This window comes from Phalacrocorax aristotelis, chromosome 14 (assembly GCF_949628215.1).
Source record: "Phalacrocorax aristotelis chromosome 14, bGulAri2.1, whole genome shotgun sequence".
Taxonomy (NCBI): Eukaryota; Metazoa; Chordata; class Aves; order Suliformes; family Phalacrocoracidae; genus Phalacrocorax; species Phalacrocorax aristotelis.
This window is the reverse complement of record NC_134289.1, coordinates 2,874,283-2,900,236: the sequence shown is the minus strand read 5'-3', so window position 1 is coordinate 2,900,236 and position 25,954 is coordinate 2,874,283. Positions and strand designations below refer to the sequence as shown.

General features: G+C 47.7%; 1 protein-coding gene and 1 non-coding gene across 3 annotated transcripts; both read left to right on the top strand.

The window, feature by feature from the left end:
* Nucleotides 1–6,378: 6,378 nt before the first annotated feature.
* On the top strand, nt 6,379–25,945 carry CWF19L1 (CWF19 like cell cycle control factor 1). 2 transcript variants are annotated; one of them, XM_075109539.1, is made up of 15 exons: nt 6,460–6,605; nt 6,716–6,800; nt 7,367–7,445; nt 9,272–9,373; nt 10,195–10,409; nt 12,360–12,478; nt 13,197–13,281; nt 14,146–14,283; nt 18,220–18,330; nt 20,678–20,789; nt 22,451–22,530; nt 23,447–23,656; nt 24,460–24,579; nt 25,496–25,593; nt 25,709–25,945. In XM_075109539.1, exons 1-15 carry the CDS (start codon nt 6,583–6,585, stop codon nt 25,851–25,853), a joined length of 1,722 nt encoding a protein of 573 aa, XP_074965640.1. In that variant the 5' UTR covers nt 6,460–6,582; the 3' UTR covers nt 25,854–25,945. The 2 variants fall into 2 exon arrangements, with proteins under 2 accessions (XP_074965641.1, XP_074965640.1); XM_075109540.1 differs by lacking the exon at nt 18,220–18,330 and having other exon boundaries at nt 6,379–6,605.
* LOC142064634 (small nucleolar RNA SNORA12) lies at nt 24,143–24,284 on the top strand. Its single transcript, XR_012663176.1, has one exon. It is a non-coding gene; the product is annotated as a small nucleolar RNA SNORA12 (small nucleolar RNA).
* Nucleotides 25,946–25,954: the final 9 nt, after the last annotated feature.

Below are 25,954 nucleotides of genomic sequence, written 5' to 3'. Positions count from 1 at the left end.
TTTATATTGATAGCCTTCTGGAAGGGAGGAGGAGAGGAGATAGAGCTCTTCCACGTAGCACTGGTGATGTCTATACTATGCATGCCATAAGGCAGCTTTTGTTTCAGGGATTGAAATCATGTGAAACCTTGATTTGAAAAAAAAAAAAATAAAAGAAATCTTGTCTATGTAGATGGTTGAGAACTGCTGATGGACAGAGTCAAATTTTATCATTGTGATTTCATGGTAATATTTCACAAGTTCTAATGAATATCTTGTGTGCCCCTTTGAAGTGCACCTTGAGTTTACTTCTGAAATAGAATTGTTACAGAATAAACTTCTGAAAGTCTTCAAAATATTTATGTGGCCATAACTAGTAAGTTTAGGGAAGAATGTGAAGCAGTTTATAAAGCTGCACAAGCTGTTGCAGGAGGATCACTTCAGACTGAAAGAGCATGATTGCTACAGAACTACTCCTTGTTTAGATATAAATGATGAAGGAAAGACACAGCCAGGACAGCTGACCCAAACTGACCAATGGGATATCCCATGAATGTCCGTGACATTCATCCCTGCACACTCCCTCAAAATATCGCGGGGAAAAAAGCCCCCCAAAACATTCAGTCGCCTCTCATTAAATATTTACAACAAATACCTAACTGCTTAAATACACCTAATATATCGTACTCTACATCTGCTTGGCAGTTACAGCTGAAACAACACAAGTCAGTTTGTAAATCAGACAATGTTAGCTTTTTTTAAGGTTTCATTTATGATAGAAAAAAAAAAAAATCAGTGAGCGAGGAGATACCCAATATGGTTTTATTTTGGGGGAAAAAAAAACCCCAACCAAATCAAATCCCCAGTGTTGCAATACATAAGGCTAACAAAAAGGACTGGCAGGTATGCTAATGCGTTTGGCTATACCGAAGCATGCAAAGGAACAGTATTTTATGATATCTCGACTGTTACAACTGAGAACGCAAACACTACCAATGCCATCAACATTTGGAATACGTGCTGTGCTTGGATCTCCGCAAGGAAGATTGATTAAAAAAAAAAAATCAATCATTTGCAAGTCTTGTGCTGATGAATTCTACTGACAAAGACATCACCTCTAAGATGCACTCTGATGGCAAGTTCATAGAATGCAACCTCACTGAATAAGAAATCTCATTTTTTCAAAATCTCTTTCTAACCAAAGTCACACTGTGGGGCTTTCAGATGGGTCAGATTATGAATCCTTTCACAACAAAAAACACATTGGCTAACCAGGATATTCTTGCAGTTGCCAGGTGCCTCTTCATCATCTTAAAAAAAAAAAAAAAAAACACAGGACCAGCAATAAGTATCACACCAGTCAACACACGACTCTTCCAGAACATCACCCTCATCAAAAGGAACACGCAGCGCTCACCTGCTCTGCACAGATTCCAGCATCACACCCCGCTTCTGTCATCACTTGTGGCACCAAACGTATCAACACACAGTAAACTACCGTTACACTCGTGAGATATCACCGCCCCGTGACTTCCTCATTACCACCCAGCTCACTTCAAATGCTCATACGCCGTTCCAAAGACAGCCCACGTGTTACCTACAAAACTGAAGAGCTCGACGATGGACCACAGCATTCTCTGGTCTCAGATGCTGGCCGCTGCCCCACCTTCTCAGACCTCTCATAGGCGTGCGGCAGCGCTGCTCTGAGCCTGCCAGCGGCACCTGCAAAAAGCCAAGCGAAAAGGCACCTCCTGAGATGCTGCCCGATGCCACAGCCTGCCTGCACCGATCCCCGTCTCGCACTCCTTTCCCTCAGAAGCCTCCCACCCGGCCTACGTCACTTCCAGGTGCCGTGTTCAGCTCGCCCGCTGTCCGTAACACCCAAACAACACGCATTGCTTATAACTTCACCAGCAACACAACACCTCAAAAGAGCTGCTACTTCAGCCCACCAATCACCACTTGCCTTGCTCGACTTGCCTCTGGTGCCCCAATCACGCTTTGCCCATTGCTACGCTACTTCAAGTCCAAAAACAAAACACAAATGAAAGGAGCAATGGAGTCATAGAGCCATCAGGCACATCTTCCCTCTATATACACCACACACCAACTCACCCGCTTAAATCGGTCCCCTCAGTTCCCCTCCGTTGCCCTGCACAACTTATCCCTCAGCATCTCCAAAAACAGTACCGAACAAGTCACCTGGTTGCACAGCAATACCTTCACCGTTCCAGTATTCCTACTCCAACATAGGAATACTACCTAAACACCAACTACAACCTGCCATTAAAACAAACATATGACATCAAACATGAAGCCCTACGCACGTACAAGCTTGAACACCCTGCAGATGTAATCTGCTCAGCTGAACTCTAGCTGCCTCTCCCAGATAGCTACGGTCACGGCCTCCGAGCCCACAAAACGTCACGGTGATTACGGTCCTTGCCTGCTGAGGAGGGCCACTCAATCCAAGATGACGGTACGACCTTTCCCCCAACAGCCTTGGCATAGCAACAGATGAACCCTAAGCTCTCATCGCTGTGCCACCTACCCGACTCTACACGGCCAGCAAGGCGGCTCCGAGCCAAACTCACAAATGCACACACCAATGCTATGAGAAACACTACAAACTGCGTGCCTCTGAGGCGAGAGAACACTCTTGGCAAACGCAGAGACAACTGGACGGAAGAGCTCGTCCAGCAATAAGACCTGCGGAACCCTGACAGTGATGTGAGGAGGCCCTAATGCAACCCAAAAAAAATTAGAAGAGCATCAGGGCCTGTGACAAGAAGTTCCTCTCAAAACTGAGAGGGAGGAGGCACAAGAAGTCCGGCTACAAGACCTAAGAATGTAAGGATGCAGGGAAGAAATCACACTCCCTGAAAACGGACAGCGATGGAGCAGAGCTGTTCACGCATCTGGGAGCGACACCGCAGAAGATAACTGTCCAGAAACTTCTCAAACACCAGAGTGACCCACACTTTAAACTGTAACGTAAAAAAAAGAAGCACCCGATGGGCGCCAGCCCCACAGTTAGAACCTTGCCAGCCCCTAGGGATAGCGCTGTGCTCCTGAGAGCAAAGAGAACATCCTGACCCAAGAAAGGTCTAAGACACTGAACGCAGACTACACAAACTACACAACACCACGCACAGCCTGGAACCGCCCTGCCCGGCACAAACTAGCATCACGCTGAAGAGGAACTTGCTCCCCTTACCTGCCTAAAGGGGACCAGTTCCTGGACAGCCCACTCCCCTAGGCTATCTTTAAAATTCCTTCCTGCCATGGCCAACCTTGTCCCCACCCTACCCCGACCCCCTCCCCAGCACCCCTGCCTCAACTTAGCTGTCAGGGGGCGAGGAGTCTCAATCCATCCTCGACAAGAATACACACAGTCAGTCCACTGAACAAATCCTGCAGTTGCCAGGTGCCTCTTCATCAGCCAGAAAAAAACCAACCCACACACAACCTAAAACAAGGTGGAAGAGTGCTGTCAGTCAGCATCACATCGCAGGCACTTCCAGCAACATTCCCCACCTCACGCATACCACAGCATTCCTCTCCGTACTCCACAACAATTCCAGAATCGGCCACCACTCTTGTCGTTGCTTGGGGCGCCTACGTAGGATACCAAGAGACACAGAATGACCATTGCGCCTGCAAGAAATAACCACCTCCACACGCCTCTACTCTGCGACAAAATTCACCACAAACACTCATCCAATTCCAAAGGCAGCCAGCACAGAACCTGCAAAACCAAAGAGAAACGCTTCAACTGAGTTGCCCTATAACACCTTGCTATTAAACAACAGCCTGGACCACAACTGCCTCAACATCCTAACAAAACCTAAGAAAATTCTCACCAAGACGACTGACTTCCGGCCCAGAGGTACCACCGGATGAGAAGATCTATAGGGCAGCGAGGAAGAATCTATAGCATCCACAGAGAAGTCACACACCACCACCTGTGATAAAACCATATACCCACAACTAGGATGATGCATGCGCGGAAAAGCCACTCTTAAATACCTCAGAACGATAAGGTGTAGGGAACAGGTCCCAGAAAAGGGCTCTGGGTAATCAGACTGCTCTTTGGCAGCAATACTGAGGCTGCCTTAATCACCGCCGCAAAAAGATGACCTTCTATAAACTTCTAATATTTCAGACACACATGATAAATCTATGTGGCAGACTTAAAACGTGATAGCTTTTAGTGATGCTCCCTTTGGTGTGGGAGCAATCATCTGAAGTTATGAGTTTTGGAGACCAGATGGGGCAAAAGTGAGAGGCAGAGAGGCTATTGCTGGGCCTCACTGGCCCTTGGCAGCCCTTGGCACAGACACACCAACACTGGGGCTCTGCGCCTGCCCAGCCTCCCAAAAATCCAGATGTTCTCTCCCTTGTCCCACTCTCATTTTTGCTGCAGGCGGCCTCCAAAATTCACAGTGTCCCAGGATTGCTCCCACAGCAAAGGTCAACGATTTAATGCTATTCCTTTTCCTCACCACACCTTTGCCAAACATTCTCAGCCACAGCCTCCTTGCAGCTTTGCTCTTGCCAGGCTTCCTAGGGTGCACAGCACCATCACTCACTCTTCTCATTACCCACCTAGAAATTGAAAGCACCTGTCAAATTCACCCACAGCACACATGCAGGTAATTGAAGCTATTTCTTTCTCAATAGGGTAACAAACTTTATCAGACACAGTATCATTGCAGGTGTGCTCTTGCCAGGTTTCCTTGTTTTGAAAATATTCTCTCAAACCCTTTACAAAGGCCAATCACGAAATTACAAGCATCTAGTCATTTCACTCACAACAAATCTGTCAACGCTAGAAGTTATTGCTGAGTGTCACCATACATTGGTAGCACTTTCAGAGACACACCAACACTGGGGCTCTGCGCCTGTCTAGCCTCCCAAAAATCCATACCTTCTCTCCTTCTGCCTCTCATTTTCAGCAGAGATAGGTGTCATGATCCACTGTTCGGTTGAAAAATTTGGCAGAGGTTGAACCCCCTTGCTTTCCAACCGACCTCAGGTAATTCTGGGAGGTTGGGGGCAGCTGGGCTTAACTTCTGACTGATTCGAATGTGTTATCATGGCCAGTCTCCTTTTACATTCTCGGGAACAGAATTAAGATTCAAAACGGAATCAAAGTGCCAAGTCACTTTATTTGGCCAACAATAAATACGGCAGAGAGAAACATAGAGTGAAAAAGTGAGAAAGGGAAAGAGAGAGAGAGTGTGCAAGAACAAGCATGAAAGTGTTGCTATACGTACCACCACGCATCTGCAGTGGTCTGTACATTTGTGTGCTTGGCCCATCTGTCTGTGTGATCTGCTGTACCTTCGAATCTGGTAGATGGTGAATGTTCCAGAACGCTGCTCGTGGTCTCCGCTGGTTTCCCCTTTCTAAAGGGTGGTCCTGTTGCAGAGGCAATAGATGTTTTCAATACCCACGCCTCCCACTCCACAGTGGGGTGCGTGCCCAGTACTGTCACTAGAAGGTGCTTGAAAGTTCTACAGGATACGAACGCCCCCCATATGTTGGAGTCAACCCTGGTCCCAGGCACTTCGAAGCGGACATGTACTCCGAGACAACAAGACACACATTCCTGTCGGGTAGAACTAAAAGTGCTACCCTGGCTGACTAAACAGTCCCCACTTAGGTGCTGTGGTGATCAGGCTTCAGTAGTTAAACTTGCCTGCCAAAAATGCTGAGACAAATTTCTACTCCCTTACAAGGGGCTCCAAAATATAAGATGTCTGAGGATTGCTCCCATACCAAAGGTGCCACCACTAAAACCTATTGCTGGGCCTCACCGGCCCTTGGCAGCCCTTTCACAGACCCAGCAACACTGGGGCTCTGCACCTGCCTAGCCTCCCAAAAACCTAAACGTTCTCCCCCTCTCTGCCTCTCTTTTTTGCCGCAGACCGGGTCCAAAACTGAAAACGTCTGTGGATTCTCCCACACCAAAGGTGCCACAACGAAAAGCTATTGCTGCTCCTCATTGCACCTTGGTAGCCCTTTCAAAGGCACACCAATACTGGCAATCCTCACCTGCTAGCCCTTAAAAAATCCAAATATTCTCTTTTTCTCCGCCTCTCATTTTTGCCCAACCTGGGCTCCAAAATTCAAAACGTCCAAGGACTGCTCTCACACCAAAGGTGCCACCAATAAAAGGACTCTGCATTTCCATTAGCTGAGATTCCTCTCAGCCCAATTCTCCAGCCTGCTGAGGTCTCTCCGGATGGCAGCACGACCCGCAGGTATCTCAGCCAACCGGGTTCATGCCGCCGCCTCACTACAGTGGCGATCAGGCTCGGGAAGCCCGGTTTACCCTTGGTAAATCCACGCAGACTCAGGAGCCGCTCCTGCGGCTAGGCTCTGCCCACTGCAGAGGGTGGTCCCGCACAGACGCCAGGCAGCTACCTCAGCCCTGGTGAGTGCCAGCCGGCGGCGGGAGCAGCCCCGGGCGGGTCGGTCCTCGGCCGCCGCCCGCTTTCGCCCGGACACCGCCACCCTCCGCGGAAGCGGCGGCGGAGCGTCTTGAGCGGCGCACCCGGAAGCAGCGGCGCTCTCTCTGGGTTGAGCAGTTCCGTGATGGCGGCCGCGCCGCTGCGTGTGTGAGTGTGGCGGGACGGGATGGGGCTCGGCCGCGGCGGGGACGGGGGAAGGCCGCTGAGGCGCGGCGGTGCCGTGGCCGTAGCCGCCGCTGACGCGCTGTGTCCCGCAGGCTGGCGTGTGGCGACGTGGAGGGGCGGCTGGAGGCCCTCTTCGGGCGTGTGCGGGCCATCCAGGGCAAGAGCGGCCGCTTCGATGTAAGGCTCGGGGGGGCGGGGTCCCCCTCTGCGCTACGATTCCCGCGGGGCTGCGGGCGGGGGCGGTGGGGCCGCTCCTAGTCGGGTTCCTGCAGCTGCGCTGTGGGTCGGGAGGAGCGCGGGAACCCGCCCGGGTGACGGGAGGAGCTGCTGGGTGTGCTTCGCGGGTGGGTTGCGCTGGGGGTGCTCGGGCAGGCGTCGCCGTCCGGAGCTGCGCTCGTGTCGCCCGGAGCCATGACTCCTCTTCCTGCTCAGTGCCCGAAGGTGGTGGAGGAGGGGGCTTTGTACCCACTCAGCACTCCTGGTCCAGCACCAGAGAGTCAGGAGGAGCCATAATCCCTGGGCAGAGAGTGCTGGAGAGTGACTGTCCTTTGTCCTATTTAAACCCATTAACTGTTTAATGCTAGACGTGGAGAAACACGGAGGAACCTCTTTACCGTACCAAACAAAATGCTATCGAAGTGATGCATGTCATGCTGTTGTGACGGTGCAGCGTATCAGTGGAGAAGTTGCGTGCGTTGTGGTTTTGGTCAAATGGCAACTCTCACTTTATCTGATGTTTTTAGATGCTTTTGTGCGTTGGGAACTTTTTTGGCCCTACTCCAGAGGCAGAATGGGCAGAGTATCGCACAGGGGCCAAGAAAGGTAAGGAAGGCATTGTCACTCTAGATGCCGGTGATTGTGCTACTTCACAACCCACTTCACTGTCTCATCACAGTGTTCTCTTGAACTCAGAAGTTGCGGTTAATGGTGTAATGTTAAAGCAGTTATACTCCAGTAGGAAAACTCCGCACAGGAGGGAAAGATGGGTTTGTTTTAGAACCAAACTAATTTCTGCCACACTCTTGGACTGAGAGCACAAAGACACATGTGCTGAAGTGGCCTGCCTATGATTTGGGTACGGAGGCCTGTACCTGAGTCATCTGGCCAGCGCTGTTTGCAGTCATAGGAGAGACACAGGATGCTGCTAATTGGTATCAAGGTCTTCTCTCCTTGCCTGGATGCCTTATGGCTCCACTTCTGTTCCTACCATCGCTTCCTCACAGTTTTAGCCTGCATGCTGCCATGTGGGGCAGTTGTGTTTTTCTCAACCTTTCTCTGCCTCTTTCTACACCTGTCTTATAAGGGAGATGCTACCTCACAAGCATTTGTAGTGTTCCTCTTTCCTTTTCAGTGCTACTCTGGTGTCAGGCAAGCCAGAAAGGAGCTGGGACTCCTGGCTGCTGCATCACTCCCCAGTTATCGCCCGCTTGTTTGTGCATCTCAACTGTCCCGTTTGCTGCTTGTGGCTGAGGACCTACCATGATAAGGCATGCTGCCTTGTGTTGCTGTTGCTATGAGAATACAAGGAGAATTGTTAATGGTTTAAACTTTGTTCCACAAGGAAGCTGTCCTGTGTGTGCAGGGAGAAGAGTGGATGTTAACAGCAGATTATTTCCCGGACTGATGCATTTTTGCTCATCCTCGCTTGAATTGTCTTCACCCTTTGAACTGTTGAAGAAATCCATAGCTTATAAACTCAACTATACGCACACAGATACAAAGAAGATTCATGTTGCTTTGTTTTGGTTTTAAGCCACCCATAAGGTTTTCAAACTCTGCTCTGCAATTGAAAGCAATCTCCTGTATCTTCTGACTGTGAGAGCTGGAACTTCAAGCAACAGCCTAACAGCAGATGTAGCAGAGCTGCTGTATTGCTGCTGCTCTCTCTTCTTAAATAGGAAACTATTGCTGACTTTTATTCTGTGAAAAACTTAGGACCTGCTGATCAGGTGAACTGTTGACCAGCTTACCAGTGTACTGGTCTGCCAGGAAATCTACAGGAGGTGTCTCTGGCATCAGTTGTTGCTTTTTCTAACTTCTAATAGCTTGAAGAGATTTGACTTATGCTGTTGGAGAAATCAATTTTTATAGATCCCTGAGCCATAAAGAAACTAAAACTGGTACTACCCATTGCTTTTTTTAAATTATATCTACCAGTTCTAGGTGAAGTCATGCAGCAAGTTCACGAAGTGAATCAAAGAGCTGATGAACTTGAGCTTTTCCTGTAAAACATCAATAGCTTGCAGTTTTTGGATAGCCATATGAATTTAGATCAGCTTAAACTGAATCACCAGGTGTCCCTGTACTCTGGTATTTATTTAGCATTGCCCTAGAGAAGACCTGTGTTTTTAGGGCTGTGGATCATTTTGGAGCTGATCTTATGTAGGCAGTGAAGCGAGTGGTAGTTAAAGCAGAGGTTATTCTCTGCTGCTGTTATATGCACCTGTGGAAACAGCAGGCTCAGGGACTTATTTTGGAGGAAGGTTTCTTGTTCTGTGCTTATTGCTTCTCGGCACACTGCAAAGGAATGGTGTCAGGGTCTGTAGGAATGGATGGGACCTGCAGTAATTCCTACTAAAAGCGGACTGAACTTGTGCTAATGTACTTGATTTAAAGCAGACTGAGTGCCTGTGGTTTTTCCTCTCCAGCTCCAATTCCAACCTATGTGCTTGGCGCTAATGACCAAGAGACTGTGAGCTATTTTCCAGATGTCAGTGGCTGCGAATTAGCTGAGAACATCACTTATTTAGGTAAGGCTGCAGGTGGTTTGTGATAAGGGATGTGCATTTGCCTAGCGGTGCTTCCATGAACATTTTCTGATCTCCCCACTTCAAAGCCCTTCCTTTTTCTGGAAATTTTAAGGTGGCATTTTTTATTCTGGGGTTTAGACTGGATTTGTACTCTATATTGAAAGGCTGATACAATTTGCTGTGTAAAATGTGAAAGAGAACCCTGCTTTTTTTTTTTTGTTTCTTTTGTTTTCCAACACTGAACTTGCTAAACAAAATGAATAGTGGTTGAAAGAGCCTGTTCTTTGAGAATATATTGTTCCCATAGCACGCCTGTCTTTGTATAGGGAAGGTTTCCTACTTGAAGTATGATTTTGGTATGCTCTGAGGCTGTACTGGAGTAGCAGAGGTAAGAAGTGTCATCTTTAAAGGTAATGAAGGTGTAGCAAAGCTAGAAGGAAAAACTAGTTTCTTTCTTGAATGCAACCTGACAAAAAACAGCAAGTAAAGGCACTTGCAATTGGCCTTTTTGTTGGTTTCTTTTTTTTGCTCAGCCTTCGTGTCTAGTTTTTGATATGGATTGATTTTGGGGGAAGCAAGATAGCAGTGAGGAGAGAAGACTGGGGGTTGTCTGAACAGCTTCTTCACTGTAGGCCGAGTTTGAGCCATTGCACTAAAACATGTCTTTACTGCAGTTTATGGGCTTAGAAAATGAGCTGTCTGTAAGGATAGTTTCAGTAGAAGTAAGGCAGAACTGCTGAATTTGGTCCTCTGTCTATGATGCGACTAAGAGATTACTTGCAATGCCTACACCTCAAGTGCATGCCTATGTATTAATGCAGGCCGCCGAGGTCTTTACAGTAGTACTTCTGGACTGCAGATCGCATACCTGAGTGGTACCGAGTCCCAGCATGAGCCAGCTCCTGCTTATAGTTTTAGCGCAAAGGATGTGACAGAATTAAAAACATCTTTGGTATCAACCCCAAACTTCAGAGGTGTGGATATACTGCTGACATCCCCCTGGCCCAGAGATGTGGGGACTTTTGCCAACAGTGCGGTAAGTGTTCCATTTTCTGCCGGAATGGGTTTCCAGAGGGATTTAACAAAGGATTGCCTTTCTGCTTGCTGTGTCAATTTGGGCCATCTCTGAGCACTTGAGAAGGCGGACAGCGGTTGTTCTGGTTCTTCAGAGAAGAATGACCAATGGGGAGGGGGATTTGTGAAACTTCAGGGTGTTTTATCTGCCTGTGCCTGAAAAATCAGAGCCAATAGCTGTCATCTGATTACAGATGTTGCTCTGAATTCACTTAATTGCAGTTGCTGTGGAGTGATGCCACTAGTCTCTGATGGAGAATACTGCACTCTAAGCATCTTCAACATTAAGTCATTCTTCCTCCCCCCTTCAAAACTTCTTAAGTGTTTTGGTGTTTATTTTCTTAAGTATCAGTCAGATGTACTAAATCGCCTAGTTCTTCCTCTGTCTGGATTTTGAGGATGTTGTTTTGTTTGTGTTCAATTTTCGGTTGTTGATGTTCCTCAGCAGAAGTGATTTTCCAGTCGTAAGTTCAGGTGATCTGAAACCTTGGAGAGCAAGGCCACATACCATGGCAGAAGTATGCTTTTGCTTCCTCTCAGTATCTTCTGAAATCCAAAAAGAGATATGATCATCAGTCTGAAAGCATAAAGAACCCTCCTTCATCTCCTCCCTACAAAAAACAACCCCACTAGCCTAGCGAGTTGGAGAGAAACATGTAGGGATATTCTGGCCTAAAAAGAAAACTCAGGTCTTGAAATTCCCATGGGGATTCTCTGTAGTAGTTCAGCATATCATTCCACACTTGGCTTCCCTCAGCGTGAATTTTCAGAGAATGTACTCACTTGGATTAACAGAGGAGTATATTAATAGTGATTATATTCAAATATGCATCTTGTTGGAGTGTGTGTTTTATCACCTGAGGATTTCAGTAATAAGACTTGGGGGTTCCTTCGTGCACTGAGACCCTGAAATTACGTCACTCAAATAAAGCACGGAGATTGAGGAATGAACAAGTAGATCTCTTGCTCTTTGTCACCTGAAGTTTCTCTTTAAGGAGAAGTGGTGTGAGGAGCTAAATTGCCTGGGTAAGAATTGACTCCCTGGAGAAGTCTGAGGGTTTCCTTTTCCTGAGATGCTTTGTAGTTCTGGCCATTTTGAGTGGGGCTGGAAGCAGCCAGCCCTCAGTGCAGATATTGCTGGGTTCCTCTCTGCCATGCCTGCTATGAGGGCAGCAGGAGGCAGCACAGAGGGGAAAACTGCTTTCTTGAGGGTGGGTTAGTGCTTTTCCCATTGCCACAATGAAGGGCTGTGGCAGATGCCTGCCAGGTCAAAGTCTCCTTCCCTGTGCTTTTACCAAAGATAACAAGGTAACAGATATAGGCTATTTCTGAACTCCTCTCTTCCCCTGCCCTTTTCCTTCCTTACTTCACTTCTCAGACTAAGGCTAATGGGGAAAAGACAGCACAAGAGCCTTCAGGCAAGGAAATGGTTTGAAGTCTGCTCTTTGGTTGAGTTTTATTTTGCTCTGACTTCTCAGCGATGGGGGTGAGATAAAATTTTGCTTCCTAAGGAGACCTCAGAGTTTTCCTATTCATTTGACTTATGCACTAAAGCTTTGGCACTCTGGGCATGTGGCCAAAACTTGCCTTAATGATTTTGATGTCTGTTGGTGTTTGCCAAATTCACTCTGTGCTGCCCTGGCTTCACAAGACAAAGATGAGGAAAATATTACAAACTTGGATTGAGGAAACGAGTGGGTGCAAACCCTGAGCATACAAAATGGAATAAATTAGTAGGCTCTGGATGGGGATAAGAGATCAAGCACTTTTGACTTTTTTTCCACTTCCAGGGAATGGTGACCACTGTAGTCAGTCTCTACAATTCTAGCATGCAGTTCTGTATAAAACTGTTTCCTTTCACTGCAATCTGACAGTGTTTTTTTTTAAATAAAACTTGCTTTATATTTTGTAGGGAGAAATAGATACCAAGAAATGTGGCTCCAAGTTAGTATCTGATCTAGCTGCAAATCTCAAACCAAGGTACCACTTTGCTGCCATGGAGAAGGCCTATTATGAAAGACTTCCTTACAGGTTTGTGAGCTCATGTAAAATCTCATTTATTTACTAATAAGAGTTCAGTTTTTAAAGAACACAGGAGGACAACTTTAAAATAGTTTTATGAAGTCATCCAGCCTCTCAACACAGGGTCAAGATTGTTTCTTAGATACATCTTACTACCAAAATTCCTGCTGCCTTGAAAACTGTGCCATTGCTGACAATACTTGTCCGAGTACATTGCTGAGTACCTGATGCCCAGTTAGTTTCCCTTAGTTGCATTTAAACAGTGTTCAGCCTAATTAAGGGGTGTATGTCTGAAAATGTATTGTGGGAAAGTTCTCATGTGGTGAAGAGACTGGTGGCTTCAGTCATAACTTTGTTTATAAAATGTGAGTAGTGACGTAAGATGGGTGTCAGAACAACCTACAAATAAAACTAAGGCTGTCATGTTAACGTTGGGTAAGATTATTATCCTTTCCACAGCAAACACTTTAAAGGTGTAGCTCTTTTCAGACTAGTGAATTGTCCTCTCATCTCCACATTTGGACTGTAATGAGATGTCATTTTGGTCTGTGAAGCGGTTTGCTGTTAGATCTCATGAGTCTGTCTGTCCTCAAGCCTTATTGTTCTTGGCCAAAGCCTCTATGTGGCTGACATGCCATCTGTGAGTAGCTTCATGAAGGATGTGGTTTTCCCAGTGTCCTTTCCTATATTGTATATGCCAGTACAATCACGTTTTGCTTCCTTACAGAAATCACACAGTGCTACAGGAGACACCACAGCATGTGAGCAGGTTTATTGCACTTGCTGATGTTGGCAATACAACCAAGAAAAAGGTATTGACACTCTTTAATCTTTCTTGTTTTCTCATGTACAAGTAATAGGGCAGTAAGCCCAGCTTTGGCTAGCTAGAGAACAGCATTGATCACTTAAAAGCTTGACTGAAGTGGAGGGATCTGTCACACTTGAGTAATAGATACCATTGACCCATTATGGCAGAAGGGTAAGGGCTGCAAGATGTGTTCTGAGGCACTGATGATCTGTACCTGGTCAAATGACACGTAGCTGTGAAAGCAGCTGCAGAGGAAAGTGGTTAAAAAGCTGCCATTCCTTCCTCTTCCCCAGCTGCTTTATGTATTTTCTGTTTGCATGGCCTGATTTAAGATGGAAGCGGAATTCCCAAACACCCCTTAAAAATCACTGAAAAGAACTTCTGGGATGGGAGAGGGCTGGGTTTTTGTGTTTGTTTCTGTTTTGTTTTGGTTTTTACCTGTTTCTGTTCTCCCCGTAAGAAAGTTACAGAATATTGGTATAGAAGGACAGGTTGTTAGTGGTTAAGAAAGCATAGGAGTCAGGCCTGGTAACAGAAGAAGGTCCAGGAGTTCTGGACACTTTTCAGGACCTTGCCTGGAAACAGGTGAGGAAGAATACACTGCTGCTTTTAAAAAAGAACTTTTCTTAAAATGAAAGGAGTGAGCCACTTGGAAGCACTCCATAAACTCTTCGTTGCACTGGGTGGGAGACTAGCCCAGGGAGTGTGTTTTTTATGTCCTGCCTTAGCTTAGGCACTGATTTGTCAAGTTCCTGCAGTGCTAAGTTGTGTGTTACTATTTCAGGGTGGCTTAGTTCACAGCTGACCTCTTCAGAGTTGCAGTCACAGCAAAAGCTTCTTGCATTTGAGCTTTCTGGTTTTGTTCTAGTACCTCTACGCTTTCAGCATTGTGCCAATGAGTTTGATGGACCCAGCAGAGCTGGTGAAACAGCCACAGGATGTCACTGAAAGTCCGTACCGAAAATTGCAGGAGGCTCAGAAGACCAAAGCACCCCTGCGTGCAGAGGTACCGCTTTTTTCTCCCCGTGTGTGCACTCTCTTTTTAGTCTCTGTGCTCAGGGAGCTTACAGGGTGTTTGGCTCTAACTTTGGACTATTTCTGTCCAAAACACTTCAGGGTTCTATGTAAACTATTTGCATCAACCAAATTCTATAGATGCAATGCATGGGAGCTAGTTACCGTTTGCCACTTCTTAAGCCAACCGTATCCTGGGCTGCATCACAAGAAATGTGGTCAGCAGGTTGAGGGAGGTGATTCTGCCCCTCTACTCTGTCCTTGTGAGACACCACCTGCAGTGCCACATCCATCTCTGGGGTCTCCAGTGCAAGAAAGACATGGACCTGTTGGAGTGGGTCCAGACGAGGCCACAAAAGTGATCGGAGGGGTGGAACACTTCTCTGAGGACAGGCTGAGAGAGTTGGGGTTATTCAGCCTGGAGAAGAGAAGGGTCCAGGGCGACCTTATTGTGGCCTTTCAGTACTTAAAGGGGACTTTAAGGCAAAGCCATCAAGGGTTCTGGAGCAGAGGGTCGCACCGCAGGATCCTTCCCAAAGTGGCAAAAGCGCAGGGAGAGCGAGAGTACCGTAGGTCCCATCCCCCCCAGAGCAAGGAGGAGTGAGGCAGCTCTGACTCGTCGTGGGCAGGACAAGAGAGAAGGCAGCAAAACCCCCATGTACAAAAGCAGCCCCCAGGGACTGCAATTGACCAGGAGCACTTCAACAGGGCGGGCAAACAGGGCATGGTGCAGCAGTTTGTGCAGGCAGGGTGCAGTCCCCTTCCTGGCTTTAACGAGTAACTCAGCTAGTGGTCACCATCCCTCTCCAGGAGAGGCCCCAGCTATGGTCTCCACTTGCCTGAGAACCGCTGCCAGAAGGAACGAGGCAACTCAGATGGAGCCCCCACACAACCATGCAGCTGTCCAGGTCTCCGGCTGCAGGGAGTGCCTGAGCCTGGCACTTGCATTGGGGGGCAGCAGAGACAACAGCTGCTTGTGGTGTGACCAGGTGGATGATCTACTCTGCCTGGTGGCAGAGCTGAAGGAGGAAGTGGAAAGCTTAAGGAGCATCAGGGAGTGTGAAAGGGAGATAGATTGGTGGAGCCGCACCCTATCATCCCTGGGGTCAAGTCAGCGGATGGAGGCTCCACAAGAAGCAGAGAATCCCCTACCCTCTTACCACCAAGCAGAAGGAGGAAACCTAAGAGATGGGGAGGAATGGAACCAGGTCCCTGCTCGGGGTGGCAGGTGAATCCCCTCCCAGCCTCCCTCACATTCCCAGCTGCCTTTGCGCAACAGATACGGGGCTCTGGAACTTGAGGGCAAGACAAATGAGGATGTAGGTGAAGGTCCGTCCGGGGGTTACCTAGGGAGAGTTGGTCAGCCACACGCATTATGACCACCTCTGTTAAGAAGAAAAGGAGGGTAGTTGTAGGTGATTCCCTTCTGAGGGGGACGGAAGGCCTTATAGGCCAACCAGACCCATCTCAAAGGGAAGTCTGCTGCCTCCCTAGGGTGTGGGTCAGACATATTACTAGGAAACTCCCTGGTCTGGTATGGCCCTCTGATTACGATCTGCTATTAGTTGTGCAGGTGGGTAGTGATGATGATGTGGAGAGAAGCCCAAGAGAAATCAAAAGGGACTTCAGGGCATTGGGTCGACTGGTTGAAGGTTCAGGAACACAGGTAGTGTTTTCCTCAATCCCATCAGTGGCAGGGAAGAACAATACTGAAATGAACACGAAGACTCATCTGATTAACATGTGGCTCAGAGGCTGGTGCCGTCGATGCAGTTTTGGTTTTTTTGAGCATGGGGAGGTTTACAGGGCACCGGGCCTGCTGGCGGCAGATGGAGTTTACCTACCTCAAAGGGGGAAAAGGATTCTTGCACATGAATTGGCGGGGCTTATCAAGAGGGCTTTAGACTAGGTTCGAAGGGGGGAGAGGATGTAGCCAGCCCCACCAGAAAGGAGCCTAGGGGTAGCATGCCAGGGTTCGGGTGAAACCAGTAACCCAGCTCAAGTGCATCTATTCTAATGCATGCAGCATAGGCAACAAACAGGAGCTGGAAACCATCATGCAGCGGGACAGCTATGACTTAGTTGCCATCACAGAGACATAGTGGGATGATTCTTATGACTGGAGTGCTGCAATGGATGGCTATCAGCTCTTCAGAAGGGATAGGCAAGGAAGGAGAGGAAGTGCAGTGGTTCGGTATATTAGGGAATGCTTTGATTGCGTAGAGCTTAGCAACTTTGATGATAAGGTCAAGTGTTTATGGGTAAGGATGAGGGGGAATGCCAACAAGGCAATATCCTGCTGGGGGTCTGTTATAGACCACCCAAGCAGGATGAAGACATAGATGAACTGTTCTACAAGCAGCTGGAGGAAGTATCACTATCGGTTGCCCTTGTTCTAGTGAGGGATTTCAGTTTACCAGATGTCTGCTAGAAATACAACACAGCAGAGAAGAAACAGTCTAGGAGGTTCCTGGAGTGTGTGGAAGATAAATTCCTCACACAGCTGGTAAGTGAACCTACCAGGGGAGGTGCCTCGCTTGACTTCCTGTTCACAAACAGAAGTGCTGGTGGGAGATGTGGTGGTCGGAGGCTGTCTTGGGCTTAGCGACCATTATATGATTGAGTTCTCGATCCTTGGCAAAGTAAAAAGAGGGGTCAGCAGAACCACTACCATGGACTTCTGGAGGGCAGACTTTGGCCTGTTCAGGGCACTGATTGGGAAAGTCCCTTGGGAGGCAGTCCAGAAGGGCAGAGGAGTCCAGGAAGGCTGGGCTGTCTTCAAGAAGGAAGTCTTGAAGGCGCAGAAGCAGGCTGTCCCCAAGTGCCACAAGACGAACCAGCAGGGAAGACAGAATCACAGGTTGGAAGGGACCTCAGGGATCATCTAGTCCAACCTTTCTAGGAAGAGCACAGTCTAAACAAGATGGCCCAGCACCCTGTCCAGACGACTCTTGAAGGTGTCCAACGTGGCCAAGTCAACCACTTCCCTGGGGAGATTATTCCAATGGTGACTGTCCTCAGTGTGAAAGATTTTCCTCCAATGTCCAATCGGAATCTCCCCAAGAGCAACTTGTGTCCATTCCCCCTTGTCCTCTCCATGGGACTCCGTGTAAAAAGGGAGTCTCCATCTTCTTTGTAGCTGCCCCTTAAGTACTGGCACGTGGTGATGAGATCCCCTCTGAGCCTCCTTTTCTCAAGGCTGAACAAACCCAGCTCTCCCAGCCTATCCTGGTATGGCAGCTTCCCAGTCCTCTGATCATCCTTGTGGCCCTTCTCTGGACCCCTTCCAGCCTGCCCACATCCTTTTTGTACAGAGGGGACCAGAACTGTACACAGCACTCCAGGTGTGGCCTGACAAGCGCTGAGTAGAGCGGGATGACGACTTCTTTCTCTCTGCTGGCGATGCCCTTTTTGATGCAACCCAGCATCCTGTTGGCCTTCTTGGCTGCAGCAGCCACTGTTCGCTCATGTTGAGCTTCCTGCCCACCAGGACCCCCAGGTCCCTTTCCAGAGAGCTGCTCTGCAGCCAGGTGGATCCCAGTCTGTGCTGCACTCCCGGATTATGTTTTCCCAGGTGCGTGACGTTACACTTGTCCTTGAACTTCGTAAGGTTCTTGCTGGCCCACTCCTCCAGCCTATCCAGATCTCCCTGCAGAGCAGCCCTTCCTTCCGGAGTGTCTGCTTCCCCACTCAACTTGGTGTCATCTGCAAACTTCATCAGGCTACGCTTGATGCCGTTATCCAGATCACTTATAAAGATGTTGAATAACATTGGGCCCAATATTGGTCCCTGGGGGACTCCACGTGTGACAGGTCACCACTTGGAAAAGGAGCTATTTACCACCACCCTTTGGGTGCGGCCTGTCAGCCAGTTCCCCGCCCACTGCACAGACCACTTGTCTAGGCTATAACGCATTAATTTCTCCAGGAGGAGACTGTGGGGGACCGTATCAAAGGCCTTGGAGAAGTCCAGGTAGACAATGTCCACTGCCCTCCCCATGTCAACGAGGCAAGTCACTTTGTCATAGAAGGCCACCAGGTTTGTCAAGCACGATCTGCCTTTAGTGAAGCCATGTTGGCCTTTCCCAATCACGTGCTTCATTTGACTTGTGATGGCCCCAGGAGGATTCGTTCCATAACTTTCCCAGGGATTGAAGTAAGGCTGATGGGTCTATAGTTACCTGGATCCTCCCACAAGCCCTTCTTGTAGATAGGGGTAACGTTGGCCTTCCTTCAGTCCTCTGGGACATCCCCTGTTCTCCATGACTTCTCGAAGGTTATGGAGAGGGGCCTTGCGATGACATCAGCCAGCTCTCTCAACACCCTCGGGTGGATGGCGTCAGGGCCCATTGATTTGTGGAGGTCAAGCTCCTGTAGTAATTCATATACTAACTCTTCCTTCACTGAGGGTGGGTCGGTGTTTGGTTCAATTGGCAAATTTTATTCCCAAAGCCTGGGACCTGACAGTGCTGGTAAAGACCGAGGTGAAGAAAGTGTTGAGAACCTCTGCCTTTTCAGCATCATTGGTGACTGACTCTCCGTTTCCGTTTAACAGTCGGCCTATGTTTTCCTTCTGTTTCTGCTTGTGGTTGACATGTCTGAAGAAACCCTTCTTGTTATTTTTGACAACTATGGCCAGTTTCAATTCAAGCTGGGTTTTTGCTTTTCTAAGTGTATCTGCACACTCTGGGAATGCCTTTGTAGCTCTCGACGGATAATCCTCCACTTCTCCATCTCTGGTATGCTTCCCTTTTGGATTTGAGTAGACCCAGGAGGTCACGGTTGAGCCAAGGGGGCCTCTTGCTCCGCTTGCTTCTCTTTCCTTTGTAGGGGATGAATTGGCTTTGCGCTTCCAATAGAGAGTTCTTGAAGAACTCTCAGCACTCACTAGCTCCTTTGTCTCCCATGGAAGCTTCCCATGGAATCCCTCCCAGCTGAGCCCTGAGAGAACTGAAGTTTGCTCTTCTAAAATCCAGAACCCTTGTCTTAGAGCTGACCTTCAGCACACTCAGCAGGATCCCGAACTCCACAATATTGTGGTCACTGCAGCCAAGGCTATCGTTAACCGAGATATTACAAAGCAGGCTTTTTTGGTTTGTGAATAGCAAGTCCAGCAGCGCCTCCTTCCTGGTTGGCACATCTAACATTTGTATCAGGAAACAGTCCTCTGTGCATTCCAGGAACTTGGTGGATGACACGCAAGCTGCTGTATTGTTCTTCCAGCAGATGTCTAGGTGGTTGAAGTCACCCATCAGGACCAGGTTCTGTTGGCCAGAAGCTTGCTTTAGTGCACCAAATATCGCTTTGTTATCTTTGTCATCGTGGTTAGGAGGTCGATAGTAGATGCCCACTGTGAAGTCCTGCTTGGATATGACCCCTTTGACTTTAACCCAGAGGCATTTGATAGAGCAGTCGCATCACCAGAGTTGACTTCAATACATTCAAGTTGTTCCTTAATGTAGAGTGCAACTCCTCCACCTCTTCTACCTTGCCTGTCCTTACGAAAGAGCCTATAACCACGCATCACAATCCCCCAGTCATTTGAGGTGTCCCACCATGTTTCAGTTACTCCTATGATGTTGTACCCTTCTGAGTGGGCACAGAGCTCCAGCTCTTCCTGTTTGTTACCTAGACTGTGTGCATTTGTGTACATACACTTGAGGTGATTACTCCTCTGTTTCACCTCTTGGGAGACAGCTAAGGAACCTTTGTCACCACACTGCTTGGCCTGACTTACTCCCCCGTTGGACGTGCTGGTGTGAGCATTTTTGCCACAGATCCCACCCCCAAGTCCTTCAGTTTAAAGCCCGCCTCACCAAGTTAGCCAGCCTACTGCTGAAGACTCCCTTACCACTTTTAGACGGATGGATTCCATCCCTCCCTAGCATGTTGTCGTCATTGAAGAACACCCCATTGTCATAAAAGCCAAACCCCCCACGGTGGCACCAGCCACGTAGCCAGGAGTTGATATATATTATGTGCCTGTTTCTGGCTGATCCCTTCCCTTGAACTGGCAAAATGGAAGAGAAGATCACCTGGGCACCAACGTTTTTCACTTGCTCCCCCAGGGCTCGAAAGTATTCCTTGATTTTATCCAGGTTACGGCTCTCTGAGTTGTATGTTCACCATAAGGCTAAACAGAAGGCAGCAATTTGGGGGAGCTTTCCCAGAATTTTCTCCCTGGCTGAGGCTGCATATCTAGGCAGGCAGTGTCTGCTGCGTTACTGGGAGAGCTCAGTTCATTCTGTTCCCAGATATTGATGCTTTTGCTGTTGATGCTTTTTGAAGGTGGTTACACACCTGTTCAGGAAAAAGCAAATTCTTGTATGTACTGTGACTCTCTGTGATGCAGTTATAATGGGTTTTGGTTTCCATTTTCTAAACAGGAAGAACAAGCTTGTCAGTTTTTCTTTGATTTGAACAAACATCAGGGAAAGAAACGTTCCTCAGATGGGAAAGAGAGAGGGAACTCCCAACCTAAGCAAGTCAAAAAACCCTGTAAGTATACAGATGCTTTTTTCCTAAGCTGCTTCTGTGAGGTATTGGACCATCTCACCCCTCATTTTTCTCAAGCTGTTGAGCTGTATATATGTCAGCTTGCCAGCGTGCTCCATCATTGTACTAGATGCTGTGGGAATAAAGAGAAATGAAGGGTCCCTTGTTTCCTACAAATGATCAATAGGTGAAACAAAAGTCAAAAGCAGAGTTTAAAAGCTAGTTGGATCTGTGGTGGCTGCAGTTGGGCTGAGGCCGTTTACCCTCCGAACTAGGCTGGCCTTGGAACATGACATCAGGAAGTTTCCCAAAGCAGCATGTTTCCGTTCAGAGGGTCTGCAAGAGACTGGATCACAGTGCTGATGAGTTCTTGAAACACCACTTCAGTCGTTCTGTGCTGTGAGTTCATGAAGTATTAATGAAGTGGGAATGGAGGAAGCCCTTCTGTTACCTCTGTATTTCTGTGCTGTAAATCTCATTACAGTTTGTCTGACTTGAAGAAATGGAAATGCAATTTTAAGGATCATGACTTCTCAGTGACAGTGTTATTGCAAGAATGTGTCTTTAGAAATGTTGGTCTTAGTTATAAAGAAATTTGGGCTTAAAATGCAAATGTAGGTGTCAGCCTCCCCTTTGTTTCTGTGAAAGCTATTCCCACTGCCAGCAGGTAAGAAGATATTCTTCAAAAATGCCTCTGGTAGATAAGTCTGGTCACCTTTGTTACATGAGACAAAGCTGTTCAGTTTTTATTTACTAGATTTCCAAACCCTTTCCATAGTCCTCAGACATAACAGTTCTACGGGCTAAATTACTTTATGCTGCGACAAGCCTGGTGTCATTGCTGCTCTGCACAACTGGCTGTAATGGACATAGCTTTGATCAAAGAACGTGTGTTGGTTTTCTTGTTTTACCCCATCACATCTGTAGGACGTAGTGTGCCATTGTGCACATTCATATAACTTCCAGTGTTCTGGATTTTGATGGCATGAGAAGAGAGCCTTATTTCACTGTTTTGCTCAGAAATGAATCCCAGAACTGGATCTTTGGTTTCCTGCAGTTCTTGGGAGAGTCCCATCATGTTCATTGCATTTGCAAAGCTGCTTGTCTATTCTCTTATACAACCTTAAGAGGATGTGAATATAGTGTTTGACCCTAAGGAGAGGTCTAGCTTATGAATGCCATCAACTTATACTAAAGGTTAGCTCAGGTATCACAATTTGGGTGTGAATCCACGTGTTCTGAGCATGATGAATAGGCCAGAACAGACAAGTGTGATTGAGAGCACCTGTCCTTGTCTATACCTATGCAGTAATTTTACCTCATTTTGATTTGTTTGTTTAAATTTGCTGGTCCTTTCTTATTAGTGAGGTGTAACCACTAAATTCCAGGAATTAATGCTCTTTCATTTAGTTACAGCACTCAATGAGAATGGCAGTCAGCAAGGGTGTGGCTGCCGCCACCTCCCCTCTTGCTGGAATTTCCCAGAGGTACCAGTTCTCTGATCAGATCTGCTTCCAGGAGCTGTGTCCTTCTGACATCTTTGGCACTTTATCAACTGGGAAGGGTGGCTGGAAAATAACAGCTCTTCCAGATCTTTCTCCGTTCCTTGTTATGACAAATAAGCCTTGTGCTAACACTTGTTTCTCTTTCCTCTCCCAATAAAGCACAACCCATGGGGCCCTGCTGGTTCTGCCTCGCCAGCCCAGAAGTTGAGAAGCACCTGGTTGTTAGTATTGGCACACATGTAAGTACCCGTGGTACGTTCTTTGCTACATGACAGCAGAATCGTGCTGAGACACAGCAATATAAAATATCAATATCTGCTTTTAAATCTTAAAAAAAAGCCAAACAAACTTTATTTGAAGCTGACTCTTGGTTTTGTTTTCAGTTTCTTTGCATCTCCCCTACAAAGACATGAGTATATAGTTAAAGTCTTTTAAAAAATGAAGCATGGCCCAGTTTTGCTCCGGCAGCAGAGCTGAATTACAGTGCCAAGGCACTTATTGCTGTGCCAGCCCTCATGGTCTGCTTACATTACCATCTGGCAGAACCTTTCCAGCATGTAAACTGGGACCTGCTTTGGCAGCAGGACGCACTGTCTGGAGTTATGCCAGATCTCCCTGGGCTGACTCGTTCCAGTTTTGTTATATATAGATTAAACAGAAGATAAGATAGCTTTAAAGTCATCATCTCGAAGTACATCTTGGAGATTAATTCAATATTCACTTTGCTTAAAGCTACTGCTCCTATATAGCATAGTCCACTTCAAACTGCTACAGGGACGGGTTTGTCCACGGGCTTATTTTAAAAGCTGTCAGCAATTTTCAGGTGGATTTTCTTGTCATATAAAATTCTAGCCACAGTGGCAAAGTTCACTCAGCTGCTTTCCTGTAGACAAGGCATTCTCTGGTATGCAAAAGATTTTTTTTGTTTGTTTGTTCGGTCCTTTAGCGGTCCCTGTCTTTTTCGTTCCTCTAGTAATTAATAAGTTGCTAATATACAATCCCTAGTAAGTGACACAGAGGAGAAGACTTTCCTGTTCCTGAGGCAGAGTCACTAGGCTGGGGGATACTCAGAATGCAGTCAGAGAGTAAATTTCCACAGCATGGTAAGTAGGTGTTGCTTGCCATGAGTAACTGGTGTGCATTGTTTCACTCTAGTGCTATCTTGCCCTGGCCAAAGGTGGCTTGTTACCTGATCACGTCTTGATTTTACCTATTGGGCACTATCAGTCAGTGGTTGACTTGTCTTCAGAGGTGGTGGAAGAAGTGACCAAGTACAAGTCTGCCCTAAAGGAATTTTTCAGAAGCAAGGGAAAGAGATATGTCCTATTTGAAAGAAACTATAGAAGTCAGCATCTGCAGTTACAGGTACGGTTTTAGGGTCACTGTGGGAGAACATCAACTTGCACTTCTCTGCAAATGAATTGAAAGAGAAAGCTCACCTTCAAACTTCCTGCTTTATTCTGTTCCTTCCCAGAGTATGGAGTGAAGTTGTCCTCCCCACAGATAAAGCCAGAACAAAAATAAAACCAGTGTGCGGGTTCTGCCACAGTCATTTAATTCTTCCTGTTACAGCAGCACAGTGTTGGTTGTGTTGAGTGGGTGAGGAAAACTTCCCTGGATGGAACTGATTAAAAAGCCCCCACAAGGTTTTCAGATAAGTTGCAAGACCTTGCTCTGACTCTGATCAGCTCACACTGGCACACAAACTTGCAAACTTGCATTTGTAACTGAAGTAGGCTGAAAATCTAAAGATATACGCAGAACTCGGGTCATTGTCTACCAGTACCAGCCCTTTTGATTTGTTTTTCTTGTTTGTTTGTTTTGTTGTTATGTGTCAATCATTTAGGGGTTTATTGTGGTGGTTTCTGTATTTGGCAGATCTGTAACTGTATCAGAGCGGCCTTAAACTACCACAGAGATCAAAAAGGAGAAGGCTGGGCTGAGAACTTTTTCAAGCTTTTAGTGTTCAGCTTTTTGCTCAGCTCCTACAGAAAAAAAAATCTCATAAGTTTAAACCTGTAGAGATAGGTGCTCGCTCACCTGTCTTGTTTGATGATGCTGAGTGCTACTGAGGAGCCTACCAGCTCCAGTGATGGATTGATCACTTTCTGCAAGTGGTTTGTCTTGTCTTTTCTTTCTTTTACGGAAATGTTGTCCTCCCTCTGCAGGTGATTCCTATCCCATTGGACCACTGTACTTCTGAAGACATTAAAGAGTCCTTTATTGCACAGGCACAGGAACAACAGATTGAATTATTAGAAATCCCAGAGCACTCGGATATCACGCAAGTATGAGACAAGATCTCACCTGTTATTTACTCTCCCTCTGACCTGTCTAGGCTGCTGTTTCCCTCTGCGGTCACTTTGTGCAGTAGGGTTAAGCTGTTGAAGGCAGACCATTGTAGACTGGATTTGGAGACGTGCCAGCTGTTTTCTGCTCTGGGTGAAGATCCCATGAACAGCAGATGCGTTGATTATCTGAAAATTATTCCAGCTATGTGTAGGGCTTGCTGAATTCATTCCTTCTGATACTGAACACCAACCCTCGCTCAGTGCCGCTGCTCACTAGGTAGTTTTAGGTTCCCTTGGACAAGAATTTGAAAGAAATCTTCCTGTAATACCAGAGAAATGAGTCAGTAGTGACATGGGTTTTTTTTTTTCTTTGCACTCAGTGGTCACAGGGAGACCTGATCTGCAGCAGAAGCCAGAAGTAGCCTGTGTGCATGCTTGCCTCTTTCTAAGCTGCTGTAGCTATTGATACCCATGTTGGCAAGCTTAGAGGCTGATTTCTCAGCTGAGAAATGTGAACATAGTCTCTTCACATGCTTTTCTTCCTCTGAAAATGTGCTGTATTAGTACAGGATGACTTAGCTCCGGTTAAGAATTATCAGAACTGCCTGGCATGCTCATTTAATGACTCTAGTGATAACTGCAGAATTAAACCACAAGTAACATTATGGTAGGGCCCTGTATGCATCCTCGACTGATGATCCCAACGGAGAGCAATCCATCGCTTCATCGTCCCTTGGAAGTTAGCATTGGACACCAGCCACTAACGCAGTTTGGTATCTCTGGGTAGGCTGGTTTGTTTTGCCGTGTTTCCTCTTGAAAGACATACCTCTCTGATTCGGAGCCATGCTGTTTGCCCGCGGGCAGGGCTGGGGGGGCTGTGGCCCCCCTCTCCCCACCTCTCCCCCCCCCGCAGGTGGCGCAGCCGGGGATGCCCTACTTCTACGTGGAGCTGGACTCGGGGGAGAAGCTCTTCCACCGCATCCGCGGCCGCTTCCCCTTGCACTTCGGCAGGTCAGCGCCTTTCCTCGCTCCCCCCCCCCCCCCCCCCCCCCCCGCCCCGCGGGGCGCGGCGCTGACGGCACGCCCCGGCGCGTGACGTAGGCGGTGACGCCGGCTGTGCTTGCAGGGAAGTGCTGGCGAGCGAGGCGCTGCTGGCGCTTCCGCAGCGTGCCGACTGGCGGCAGTGTGCGGCGGAGCGGGCGGAGGAGGCAGCACAGGCCCGCGCCTTCCGCCGCGACTTCCAGCCCTTCGACTTCGCTCTCCGGGCCTGACGGCGGCGCTGACGGCGGCGGTGGACGCGCGGCCATTGGCGGGCGGGCGGGCGCGCGCGCGGTGACGCGGCAATAAAGGCGGAGTGCCGGTGGCGCCGAGT

Excerpts from the sequence above, each read along its gene's own strand:
- CWF19L1 (XM_075109539.1), top strand. The coding sequence starts at position 6,583 with ATGGCGGCCGCGCCGCTGCGTGT. Across the intron at positions 20,790-22,450 it reads TAAGCAAGTCAAAAAACCCT|CACAACCCATGGGGCCCTGC; the intron begins GTAAGTATACAG and ends CTCCCAATAAAG. Across the intron at positions 24,580-25,495 it reads AGCACTCGGATATCACGCAA|GTGGCGCAGCCGGGGATGCC; the intron begins GTATGAGACAAG and ends CCCCCCCCGCAG.